This window comes from Artemia franciscana, chromosome 3, assembly GCF_032884065.1.
Source record: "Artemia franciscana chromosome 3, ASM3288406v1, whole genome shotgun sequence".
In the NCBI taxonomy this organism is placed as follows: domain Eukaryota; kingdom Metazoa; phylum Arthropoda; class Branchiopoda; order Anostraca; family Artemiidae; genus Artemia; species Artemia franciscana.
In genome coordinates, this window is record NC_088865.1 from 1,623,048 (window position 1) to 1,636,630 (window position 13,583).

The 13,583-nt window shown below is 34.0% G+C and overlaps 1 protein-coding gene across 1 annotated transcript in view; it reads left to right on the forward strand.

Annotated features, from left to right (window-relative positions):
- The first annotated feature begins 2,199 nt into the window (after positions 1-2,199).
- Positions 2,200-13,583, forward strand: part of LOC136024729 (signal peptidase complex subunit 3-like) — a 57,158-nt gene continuing 45,774 nt past the window's right edge. The window contains exon 1 of the mRNA XM_065700159.1: positions 2,200-2,366. Within this exon, the coding sequence (XP_065556231.1) occupies positions 2,224-2,366 (143 nt within the window). The 5' untranslated portion in view covers positions 2,200-2,223. The remainder of the gene's footprint in view (positions 2,367-13,583) is intronic.

Consider the following 13,583-nt stretch of genomic DNA (forward strand, 5'->3'; position numbering starts at 1 on the left):
GAGCCAAAATCAAACATTTATTAATTCAAAAACGTTCAGAAATTAAATATAAAAAAAACTAGTTTTTTTTAACTGAAAGTAAGGAGTGGCATTGAAACTTAAAACGAACAGAAATTACTCCGTATATGAAACGAGTTGTCCCCTCTGCAATCCCTCGGTCTTTACGCTAAAGTTTGACTCTTTGCCACAATTCTACTATTTAAAACAATTAAAAACTTTAGCGTAAAGAGCGAGGGATTGTGGAGGGGACAACTCATTTCATATACGGAGTAATTTCTGTTCTTTTTAAGTTTCAATGTCGCTTCTTACTTTCAGTTAAAAAAACTAGCTTTTTTAATCATCTACAAAAGGTAAGACGCCAAATACGACATTGTGTTTGAAACAGATGAAGATGGACTTCATAACCCCCAAGCACTTTCCAAAAAAAAGTTGAAAATCCAACGAAAAAGCTTAATATTCTACGTTTTCCTGATTATTCTAGCAAATAATGTTGAAAATAAGACACGAAATTATTTTTTAATAGGAATATTTTCAGTTTGCACCTCAAGGTACGAATAGGAATTAGATAAGAAACCGTCGGTTTCTTTAAAAAAAAATGTCGGAATTCTTCATTTTCTGTGAAATTCATATAAAAATGAGCTCCATCAGTGGAGCTCCTTCAATGAGCTCCAAAACTAGGAGTCTTCGGACTGGAGCCTCACTGGTAAAAGAAACCGAACGATAAGCTGCATCTAAAAACCAAAATGCTGTATTACAAAACAATCAGCTTTTGATATGCAAATTTTTTCTAAGATGATGACACTGAATTTCTAAATTGCAATTAGCTTTTTAGTTGTTGTAGCATTTTTTTTTGTCAAAAGCTGTACATTATATTTCATTTCTCAGAAATTATTTTTAATGTTTCATGCTTGAGATATTAAGAAAGTGTACCAAAAGTATTGAGAGCTTTTCAATCATTATGTTGATTCTCTTGAAGTTTTTTTTCCTTTGTGATACGGAATTTTAAGCTTCAGTTATTTTCTTTTTTGCATTTTACCACTCTATCCAAAGAAGTTATTAAGTCTGTGTATTTCTAGGTGTGATATTTTGGTCACGATTCTGTTTTGCTCACTAAAATTATTGTCCTTATTGAAAAGATCTCATTGCGTTTTCTGTTACTCGTGAAATTTTGTTGTTGTATTACGATGTCAATGCACTAAGAATTAGCTAAAAGCCGCGTTCATTAAAACTAGGTGACAAGAAAAAAAGAAGGTTTTCAGTGAAAAATCTTGTCTTAAATAACCATAAAAGTTCAAAATACTTAGCTGCCACGTAGCTTAAAGTAATTTTTAGATTATAATCTTGCTTCAAAATAGGTTTCTAAAGAGATAAACATAAAGAAAATATAATATTTAGTGACAAATTAAAAAAAAATTATCCCTTATTAGAGAGATAGGGCATGGGGAAGTGGCTTTATTTGTATAGGGCTATAGCTTTCGCATGGGTATGGAGAAGCGGCAACTCTGTTGAAAGGTGTAAATTTGGAGGGAAAACTAAAACTGTAAGGAATACTAACGTATTAAGGTTTGCCTCGAGGGCTCAGCTGGGAAATGGCCCCTTTGTCTTTTTTATTTTGCTTTCATCTAAAATAGCAGCAGTTACAATTAAATCGTTCAACTTTGATCCTACGTCTGAGCACATGCTCTTTGATTTCTAAAGTCTCGAGTTTGAGAATTCCATGGACGAATTTGTTTCCAAGTAGACAGTTTCACTTTCGCACCATAAGTTTTTCAATGCTAAGGCTTAGCTTCAGAAAAAAAAAACCCTGAGTTCAAAATATTAAGCTGCCATATAGCTTAAGGTAATTCTTTTATATTTCAAATTTAAAAGCGGCAAAAAAAGTCAAGTATTCCCGTCTGCTGGGTAGGTTTATCCTTCTTCCTTGTGAATGTTGAGGGGAGATAAACAATAATACGACTCTTCCTGAAGATTAAAGAAAAAACGATGAGAATAGCTTTCGGACTGAAAATTCAGCATTAATGTTGCATCCAGATGTAGCATTCTCCGTGGAACAAGCTTTCGGATACGCTCACTATAAAGTGAAGTCTCAAAAGTGGATTATTTCGATAAAATTTTTTGGGGCTTGTTCGGGCTTATTTTGAAAATCCCAGGGCGTTTTTTTATGCTGACAATGTGGCAACACTGAGTCCCTGGAACACACCGTTTGTGCTATTTATTATCAAAATGCATACATTTTTAACTAGACTTAATACTATTTCAACGTTTTTTATGACTGTGCTTGCAGTATGCACGTCGCTTTGTTTCCTATCTACAGTCACAAATCCATACATGGCCAAGGCTGATATTGTTCCTGTAAAAGTAGTAGTGTAAGTTTATGATTATTTAGGCCCTAGACCTAGCCTACTCGGCATAAACTTAGAGAGCATGTTGATAAGAATAAATGTAAGAAAATTTCTTCCTTTTTAATTGAAATAATAAAGGTTTAGTTTCATCACAAGCTGTATAGCCTAGTAGCCTACTTAAAAATGCCAATTCTAGAAGTGCATCCATTTTTTAACTTTCCAAAGTCCCCCTGCAATAAAATAAAAATCTGTAAAATGGGCAGGGTTTTGTAGCCAATGGAAATGTTGAGATTGTACAGTATAAATATAACTATATTTTAAATAGCCTACTAATTCCAATTATCACTGGTAATTTCTGTATAGTAGGAAATCAAAAGATAAGTAAAAAACTCATGCATCCAATAATGTTAATATACTAGATTGTTTGCTTTCTTTTTGAGTTTATACTAACCAGATGTATCTGAACAAAACAAATCTCTCATCTTGCTTACAGACAAAATTACTATAAAGAAAAGCATATTAGTCTATGAGCTCTGTGGGCAGTGGGGTGAGGTCTGTATTCTTGTTAGTTGATCAGAATACAGACCTTGCCCTGGACAAAACTAGGCAAGGTTTGGGCCAATGTGCAAAAAGTGGGGTTGGAAAGTAATATTGCTAATTGGCAGTTTTGAAATTTGTTGGCAAATTTTGTCTGAAAATACCCTTTTCATATATGTAAATAAATTTTGCTCAAAGAAAAGATGTCAAAAGACAAGGTGCACTCTGCTGTGCAAAAATTAGGGTAGCAAAGTACCACTTTATTTTTTGTTATTTTATGTTTTTTTGTTATTTTTTGTTACTTATTTTAATTTTTGGTAGATTGTGTCTGGAAATACCAGTGCTTCCATTATCCCCAAACTTTTGGGCATTCCCCAAAAATTTGTCTTTTTGAAAAAAATTGGATCCCCAAAAGCCCACTTTAGTTCAGAGTTGCCACCCCTAGCATTTATCACTGGCGACAAGCAATTCCTAGTAACTACCACTTAACTTGATAGAACTTTATTTACTACTTTCCAAATTTTTTTTGTGTCTCAATTGTTTAGTACACATCAGAAACCAGACATAGATCATTGAATTACTGACCTTTCTTCCTATGCTAGTAAAAGTATAATGTTTATAAGAATACATCATTTCATCAGAGATTCCCTTGTGACTTGTGGTAAAGAATTTCATTTGAACATGTTTATGTTCAGTATAATTCTGAGCACTTAGCATCAATGCAAAGTGGTTTATTTTAGACAGTGGGACTGTAAGTTTGAATTTTCCTTTGCTATTCTGTTCAAAATTCAAAGGTCTTAAAATCAAAGAGATTTAGATTGAATAATTATTCTAAAATGAAAAAGGGAAAGTATGGTACCTATGCAGAAAGGGGGGAGAGGAGGATTTTGTGATAAATTTGGAGATATTTTCATTATTTAGCTATAAATTGGATGAATATACCACTTGAGACCCTTTTCTCTAATGCTTTTTCAAAATTTAGCCATTGTTTACTAGGAAATTAAATAGACCCTTTAAGATGATACCCCTTTCTTGTATTTTCTGCAAATTTAGTTTGAGTCTTATTTTCTTTTACTCTAGGTTTTACCTTAAATTACCTTAAATTGCATTTGCCAGCGAGATAAGGTGGTAGATCCTCCTGTAGTTCTTGCTGGTGGTGAGTGATGTAATTATGTTGGCTTAGCTTCCCAGTCCAGCCTCCACTCAGCCCTCTCCCAGTCCCTGTCAACTCCAGCCTTGAAGGAGTGGGGAGTCTCAGCTTGGATGGTAGACTCAGATAGGCTATTCCAGAGGGGGACCACCTGAATGGAAAAGAAACCACGTCATTCCCTTCTCCAACATCCAGGCAGGTGAAGCTTAAGACTGTGACCTCTTGAATTGTTAGCCAGGGAGGGGGTGAAGATCTGGTTCAGGTGACCAGATTTGAAAATTTTGTGTGCCATGATCACATCTCCTCTATATCTTCAATAGCTGAGTGTGGCTGTGGAATTTTAAATCTTTGTCCACAATGACGCCTAAGTCGGCAACTGCTTCTAACTGATCACACCCTATATGGTGGGGATGGTGGGGGTTATTGTGCCCTAAGTGCAGTACCTTGCATTTCGTTGTATTGAATTGTAGGGCCCAAGTTGATGACCAGGTGGATAGCCTGTCAAGGTCCAGCTGAATGCAGGCTCTTTCTTCTTCAGTTTCAGCAGGCCCAATGAGCTTACAGTCATCAGCATATAATGTTAAAAGGTTGTATAGATAAGTTGTACAATCGTTAATATATATGCTGAGCAACATTGGCCCAAGGATGGTTCCCTGTGGGATGCCACTTATAACCGCGGAAGTGGAGGAGAAAACTGGATTGCCATTATCAGTGTAGATCATGACACATTGAGATCTACCAGTTAGGAATGCTCCAATCCAATCAATCACATCCTCATGCACCTGATAAGCTTTAAGTTTCAGCAATAGGTATGAGTGTTCAACTTTGTCAAAGGCTTTGGCTTGATTGAGTAAGATAATGTCTACCGGTTTACCCATATCCAAAATTTTTTTTTGGGCATAATATATTAATCTTAAATAAATGTATCTTACTGCCAACACTCTAGTTTATGCTGTGTAAAACTTGAGGACAAACCAGTTTAATTTGTTTGAACTAAGAGACAGTTTATGGCTATGTTACCCACATCCCCATACCTAATGTGCAAATATATAGCCCAATTCTGAAGCCTTATATTTTCATCATATTTTTCATTAGGATTAACCTAACTTCACATCTTGACTGTTGGTGGTATACTACATGAGTACTGATTAAAGGTATTAATCTTTTTGCCAGGAATCTTCACCATTTAAAAATTTTGCTTCATTTGGTAGGCCTATGTAAAAATTATTACTTATGATTGGTTGAATTGTTTGTTTATCAGAATACAGACCTTCTCCTACTGCCCACAGGGCTCATGGACTAATACACTTTGCTTTATAGTAATGTTATCTGTAAGCAAAATGAGATATTTGTTTTGTTCAGATACATCTGGCTAGTTTAAACTCAAAAGTGAAAGTGAACAATCTTGGATATTAACATTAATGGATACATGAGTTTTTTTACTTATCTTCTGACTTCCTACTATACAGAAATTACCAGTGATATCTGGAATTAGTATTTAAAATATAATTTCATTCATATTTTACAACCTCAATATTTCCCTTGCAAAACCTTGCCCAATTTTACTTATCTTTTGACTTCCTACTATACAGAAATTACCAGTGATAAATACCCTGCCCACTTTTTGCATTTTTAGTTTGCCTCATGGAGGAGGAGGGTGAATCAGAAATGGATGTGCTTCTAGAATTAGCAGTTTTAAGTATAGCATAGTTGCAGTATAGTTTCCACTTTAGACAGCTTGTGATGAAACTAAAGCTTTACCTGTGAAAACAAAGCATTTCACAGATTTTAAAGGTAGGCTACTTCCACTAGCCTATACTTGAAGCCTAGAATATAAATTAGCCTAGAACAAGCCTAGAATAGTGGATGCTGAGAAGAAAACATGTAAAAATCCCCCCCCCCCTAAGCCAAAACTAGTAAGTTAGTGTTACTGACCTATAAATAAGGTGAAAATTGCACTTGATCCCTTTTTTGTGCTTTCTCTGAAAATAATAATTGCTTCATTCAGAAATTAAATTTTAATGCTAGGAAAATCAGACTTTCAGTATTCAGAATTCAGGGCTTAAAACACTCTGGGAAGGCAGTACCAAGCTTCTATGTTAACCCACTTCTGATTTCTATGTCTTAGGATTGTGTCTACTTGACAGGCTTTTATATTTAAAATAACATTTTACCTTAATTTTCAGTTTCTGTTTCTCTGATTTTACTCATGAAAATACAATCCCTGTTATTTGAGTTGAATTTTAAGCCAAAATGAACATTTTTTCTTCTAAATTTATGAACTGTATTTACAGACCTTCAAAACATCATAAATAGGGATAAAGCAAAGTTTTCAAGCTGAAATCATTTTGTTTTGCTTTGTACTTCACTTAACCCTTTTGCTGCTCTGGACATAGGCCAATATATTAAGAAAAAATGATGCCCTATATGCTCCAAATGAGTATTTTTACGGCTTGTTTTTATATAGTTTATTGCTCAACACAACTTATTGTGTCTTGAATGATTTATGTTTCACCCTCTGTTAATATGTTCCAACCTGCAAAGTTAACATTGCAAATAGAATCTGTATTAATATATTTTTGCAGTCCACTGCTCTATACTACTATATTTGCCTAGTTTCATACTAAAAGAAATCATTAATTTTATGTAAGGTACTATTAACACAAATTTTTAAAATAAATTTTCTTTGTATGAGTAATTATTCTTTGTTTCACTCCCTTTGCAAATATTCTTATTAAAAAAAAAAATGGTGCCCTATGTGCTCCAAATGAGTATTTTTATGGCTTGTTTTTATATAGTTTACTGCTCAACACAACTAATTCTGTCTTGTATTATTTAGGTTTTAACATCTGTTAATATGTTCCAACCTGCAAAGTTAACATTACACAATATAAATATAATCTGTATTGATATATTTATACAATTCACTACTTCATGCTACTATATTTGCCTAGTTTCATACTAAAAGAAGTTAGTAATTTTATATAAGGTGTTGTTAACACCTTATGGGCCTACTTCATACTAAAAGAAATCATTAATTTCATGTAAGGTACTATTAACACAAATTTTTAAAATAAATTTTCTTTGTATGAGTAATTATTCTTTGTTTCACTCCCTTTGCAAATATTCTTATTAAAAAAAAAAAAAAATGGTGCCCTATGTGCTCCAAATGAGTATTTTTATGTCTTGTTTTTATATAGTTTACTGCTCAACACAACTAATTCTGTCTTGTATTATTTAGGTTTTAACATCTGTTAATATGTTCCAACCTGCAAAGTTAACATTACACAATATAAATATAATCTGTATTGATATATTTATACAATTCACTACTTCATGCTACTATATTTGCCTAGTTTCATACTAAAAGAAGTTAGTAATTTTATATAAGGTGTTGTTAACACAAATTTTTAAAATCAATTTTCTTTGTATTTGAGTAATTATTCTTCATTTCACTCCCTTTATAAATATCCTGATTAAAAAAGAGAAACAGAAAAAAAGGTATTAGATTGTTATACTGATGTACTATCAAGCCTATGAAATTTTTGCAAATGTAAAATGCAATACATAAATACACAATCAAGAAAAATCTAGGGGTGTTAACTGTTATTACTTTTAACTCAACATTACTTAGAAGTTTATAGCCCCGTTTCTAAAACCAAGAAACTGACAGCATCTTTATATTTCCATTTTTATCCCATTCCCATTGGTAGTATTAGATGGTTATACTTATGTAATGCCTTATGGTATATTGCTCTGGGCCTATACTACGAAGTGTGAGGTTTCGAGTTCAAGTCTCATACACGATTTGTTTTGGAAATGGTTTCAAAGCAAGTAAGACATGAACTGGCTACTTTCTCCAGTAGTAAAGTACTCAGCCCATCATCAGTCAAAACAACGACTGTGAAACAAGAATTTCGTTTCAATTTAAGGAAGTTATTGCAAAAAGAGAGTTGAATAAAAATGAGTGAAGAAGAACAATGGAAGCTTGCAGAAAATGCAGAAAAAGAAAAGTGAAATCATTTACATGTTATATGAGAAATGCTTCTCACAATCAAGTGGACTTTGAGTGAACAAACAAGTTGAATGTGCACTGAAGGGTACCTACCAGTGAAAAACTTTTAAATGTAATATATTTTTAAGGGGTTACATTTAAAAGGCTTTTCACTGATATGTACTTTTGGACCAACAATGCACAGGATATTGGCCTTGAAAGCTCTGCTAACATTGTGTTAATAAGCTCAAGGCTGCCACAAGTTCCCTAATGCCCCTAAAACTGGAGAAGTTTTTAGTACTTCAGTTATGAAGTCCTTTTGGTGCGTTAGTGACCTGAAGACTGCAGAATAATTTTAAGGCTACAGCATCCAAGCCTTCTTAATAATGATGGACAACGAGATTTGATGTCATTTACTTCTCAAGCTGAAGCTGAGGCGCATTTTATCTCTGTTTTATGGCAATTGTGAGAGTTGAATAAAATGAGTGAAGAAGAACAATGGAAGCTTGCAGAAAATGAAAAGTGAAACCATTTAAATGTTATATGAGAAATGCTTCTCACAATCAAGCAGTTGAATGTTCACTGAAGGGTACCTACCGGTGAAAACCTTTTAAATGTAATATTTGTTTAAGGGATTACATTTAAAAGGTTTTTCACTGTTGTGTACTTTTGGACCAACAATGCACAAGATATTGGCCTTGAAAGCTCTGCTTTTGTCAGAATTAATTTCCAGCATATGACCTGGTTTAAACAATGCTACAGAATTAGCTCAAGTGAATGTTTTCCTAATTTGTGAAGCACCCATGTTACCAAAGCATGGTTTACAAAACATGGACAAGTTGTTTGCAGTCCGTTGCCAATGCAAAATTGGCATTCGGGGGAACATTCTTGTTGCTGGAAATGATGTCTGTCAGTGGTCCTTTTTTGATGTCAGGAAGGCACCTAAAGATCCTTTTTACACCAAAAAAACGTCTCTAAAGTCCCTGTTTTTGGCTCCTTGAACCTCTGGCAGCCCTGCAAACTCAATTGATCTTGGTTTAAAATGAGGAGGAATGATAATTGAATTTTATTACATTAAATTATTGTAAAATGGGTTTATGAAAATATTTCCAGTATCTTTGTTGAAAGTGAGGTCTTTTTGTATGTGTTTGTTTAATGATAAAAAAAAGAAAATAGGTGGTTCTTGAACAGTAAAAAAAAAAAAAGCGAAATACAATTTCGTCAAGGATCTCGCCAAGCCGTCCTCCATGCTCAAAATAAAACAAACAAACAAAAAACCAAGCACAATATATCCAAGACTGTTCAAAATTTAGTTGGGGAAGAGTCTCTCCCTAGCTAATAAAGCAGTTTCTATGATGTAGAAAAAACAAAAGATGTTGGAAATTTTTTGACAAAAAAAAGATATATGATTTAAAACAATAAAACAAGGGTAATTTTCTGCCAATGAAAAAAAGAGCAAAAAGACAACTTTGTCAAGGATCACGCCAGGCCCCCCACCAAAAAAAAACCTTTGGCTGCTTTGGACATAGGCCAATATATTCAGAAAAAAAATGATGCCCTATGTGCTCCAAATGAGTTTTTTGTGGCTTATTTTTACATAGTTTTTTGCTCAGCACAACTATTTGTGTCTTATGTTATTTATGTTTCAGCATCTGTTAATATGTTCCAACCTGCAAAGTTAACATTGCACAGTATAAATAGAATTTATATTATTATATTTCTGCAGTTCACTACTCTATACTACTATATTTGCTTAGTTTTGTAATAAAAGAAATTATTAATTTTATGCTAGGTGTTGTTAACACAAATTTTTAAAATGAATTCTCTTTGTATTTGAGTAATTATTCTTATTTTCTCTCCCTTTGCAAATATTCTTAATAAAAAAAATAAATTATTATCTTCTAAACACAAACAAGCTCATCTCATATCTAATTTTTGATTAAATAAAAAAAAAACTAATTTTTTTAGCTGAAAGTAAGGAGCGACATTAAAACTTAAAACGAACAGAAATTACTCCGTATATGAAATGGGTTGTCCCCTCTGCAATCCCTCGCTCTTTACGCTAAAGCTTTTAATTGTTTTAAAAAGTAGAATTGTGGCAAAGAGTCAAACTTTAGTGTAAGGAGCGAGGGATTGCAGAGGGGACAACCCATTTCATATACGGAGTAATTTCTGTTCGTTTTAAGTTTTAACGTCGCTCCTTACTTTCAGCTAAAAAAATTAGTTTTTTTTTATTTAATTTCTGAACGTTTTTGAATTAATGCATGTTTGGTTTTGGCACTCCGCACATAAATTATTAAAATGAAATTTGTATATTAATTCTTTTTTTGGCTAAATGGCTTTCTCTTAGTTTTGATCAGACGATTTTGAGAAATAAGGGGTGAAGAAGGAGGCCTAGTTGCCCTCCAATTTTTCAGTTACTTAAAAAGGCAACTAGAACTTTTAATTTTTAACAAACGTTTTTATTAGTAAAAAATATACGTAACTTAAGAATTAACTTGCATAACAAACTTTCATAACCTTATGTTTTTATTATGTATACAAGGGGGTTTGTACCCTCGTTAATACCTCGCTCTTTACACGAAATCGTAAGTTTTGTCCCAATTCTTTAAGAATGACCCCTGAATCAGAAAGGTCGTAGAATAAATAGTTGAAATTACTAAAAATACTTTAGCATAAAGAGCAAGGTATTTATCTCCTCCTAAATACCTCGTTCTTTATGCTAAAGTATTTTTAGAACCCCTCATATGCGTAATAATCTCTGTTCGTTTTAAGTTTCAATGCTTCTTCTTCCTTTCATTTGAAAAAATGTTTTCATGTATATTTTTCATTGTTTTCTTATAGTAATACTAAAGAATCATGCGCCCTTGTCATTGAATTTTTCTTCCCCCATGACAGATTCCTCCAAGGAAAGATCCTCCAACATAGCCCCCTCTCCTCAGCCTCACCCCCAAACAAAATAAAATCCCCCTGAAAACGTCTGTACACTTCCCAATAACCATTACTATATGTAAACACTGGTCAAAGTTTGTAACTTGCAGCCCTTCCCCCAGGGATTGTGGGGGAGTAAGTCATCCCCAAAGACATAGTTATTATGGTTTTCGACTATGCTGAACAAAATGGCTATCTCAAAATTTTGATCCATTGACTTTGGGAAAAAAATGAGCATGGGAGGGGGCCTAGATGCCCTCCAGTTTTTTTGGTCACTTAAAAAGGGCACTGGAACTTTTCATTTCCGTTAGAATGAGCCCTCTTGCGGCATTCTAGGACCACTTGGTCGATATGATGACCCCTGAAAAAATAAAAAAAAATAAAAAATAAACACACACCTGTGATTTGTCTTCTGGCAAAAAATACAAAATTCCACATTTTTTTAGATAGGAGCTTGAAACTTCTACAGTAGGGTTCTCTAATACGCTGAATCTGATGGTGTCATTTTCGTTAAGGTCCTACGACTTTTAGGGGGTGTTTCCCCCTATTTTGCTAAATAAGGCAAATTTTCTCAGGCTCGTAACATTTGATGGGTAAGACTAAACTTGATGAAACTTATATATTTAAAATCAGCATTAAAATGCGATTCTTTTGATGTAGCTATTGATATCAAAATTCAATTTTTTAGAGTTTTGGTTACTATTGAGCCGGGTCGCTCCTTACTATAGTTTGTTACCACAAACTGTTTGATATGGCTCTACATGAATAAATATGCAAAACAAAAATTATTATACATTGTGAGCCACATGCCACAATGGAGTCCTGTTGCATAAAACTTACATAAAGTATGCAGCAGTTTCAAAAAGCCAGATGCAGTCTAAGGGTTAAGCAAAAGATCTATTTTACAAGGTTGCACTTTTATAACACAAAGATTTTCAAAGGTTAGTGCCCTCTAGAGGGAGAAGGGAGTAGAGGTAGGTCTTTCAAAATACCTTCCTAGTATATACCTTAGTCTGTAGATTTGTCTCCGAAAGCTTCATTTTCCTAACCTAACCCCTTTCGAAGATAGCAAAAAGTAGCTAAAATAGAATTTTACTGAAATATATAATTTGGCCTTGTCTATCTTAAATCGCATTTACAGCAAGATAAGGTGGACTGCATCCTCTTGTAGAACATCTCGCTGTTGAATTGATGAGGTGACATGATTAGTAGGTGTGATGGGGTGTGACGTCCCACTGGTACTTCCATTTTGCGTTACTCTACTCCAAATCAACTGTATTTTTGAAAGAATTGATTGATTCACCAGTGACAGTTTCATTGGAAAGACTGTTCCAAGTTGAGACAGCACGTAGTGAGAGAAAGTTCGTCCTCTCTCTGCGTCTGGAGTGCTCCTGTTGCAGCTTCATTGAGTGGCCTCATGTCATAGTGGCAAGGGAGGGAGTAAAAATGGAGTTAGCCATGTTGTTTTGGTACATTTTCTTGACAAAAATGTCATCTCCTCTTTGCTGCCAGTAAACCAATGTGGGTATCTTCAGGCAGTGCAGACGTTCAGGGTAGGGAACCTGTTGGTGTGGGGCACAAAGCTTGTTGGTGTGGGGCACAAAGCTATTGGTGTGGGGCACAGAGTGGGGGTAAAGTAAAGTGGAGCTGCAATTGAAATGTATTAACTACAATTATTCAGGATATAATTAAGTAAAAACTGTTCCTGTAATCCTTTTATATAGATAAAAATGAGAGAGAAAGTTATTGTCTATGAGGGTCTGTACTGGGCTTAAAATTGAATTTCCAAGTACGCCTAAAGGAATTATTATGTTTAGAAAAGTATTACAGAAAAGCATTAAGTGTTATGTTCACTTTATGTTTTGGTCAGTTATAAACTGCCCCAAGTTCACCCCAAAATTATATATATTTCCCACGTATCTTGCCATGTGTTACTGTTTTTTTTTTTTTATTCTGTGTACCCATAAGTTGAATCAACACTGACTGAAATGGAAAAAAAAAAATCAAGAAATGGGTAACACAATGGAAATTTATAATTTTGGCTAAGCTTATATATTTGCATATTAGGGGCTGGTGTGCAAAAAGTGGGGTAGCAAAGTAACAATGCTACTTGGCAGTTTTGAAATTTGTTGGTAGATTTTGTCTGAAAATACCATTTTTATTATATAAATAATTTCCGCTTAAAGAAAAGCTGTCGAAAGAAAACTTTTGCTCTGCTGTGCAAAAAGTGGGTAACATAGCAGCAATTCTACTTGTCAGTTTTCATGTCAGTGTCAGTGTCAGTCACTTGTCATGTCACTTGTGACTGTCACTTTTCATGTCACTTGTCAGTTTTCTACCAGCAAGTAAAATTTGCTGTTAGATTTTGTCTGAAAATACTAGTGCTTCCATTATCCCCAAACTTTTGGGCATTCCCCACGCATCTGTCTTTTTGAAAAAAATTGGTTCCCCAAAAGTCCCCTTTTGTTTGGAGTTGCCATCCCTAGTGATTTATCACTAGTGACAAGCCATTCCTTTTAACTGCCAGTTAACTTGACTTGAATAGTTTTTTACTACTTTCCAAATTTTTTTGTCTCAGTTATTTAATACACATCAGAAACCAGACATAGATCATTGAATTACTGACCTT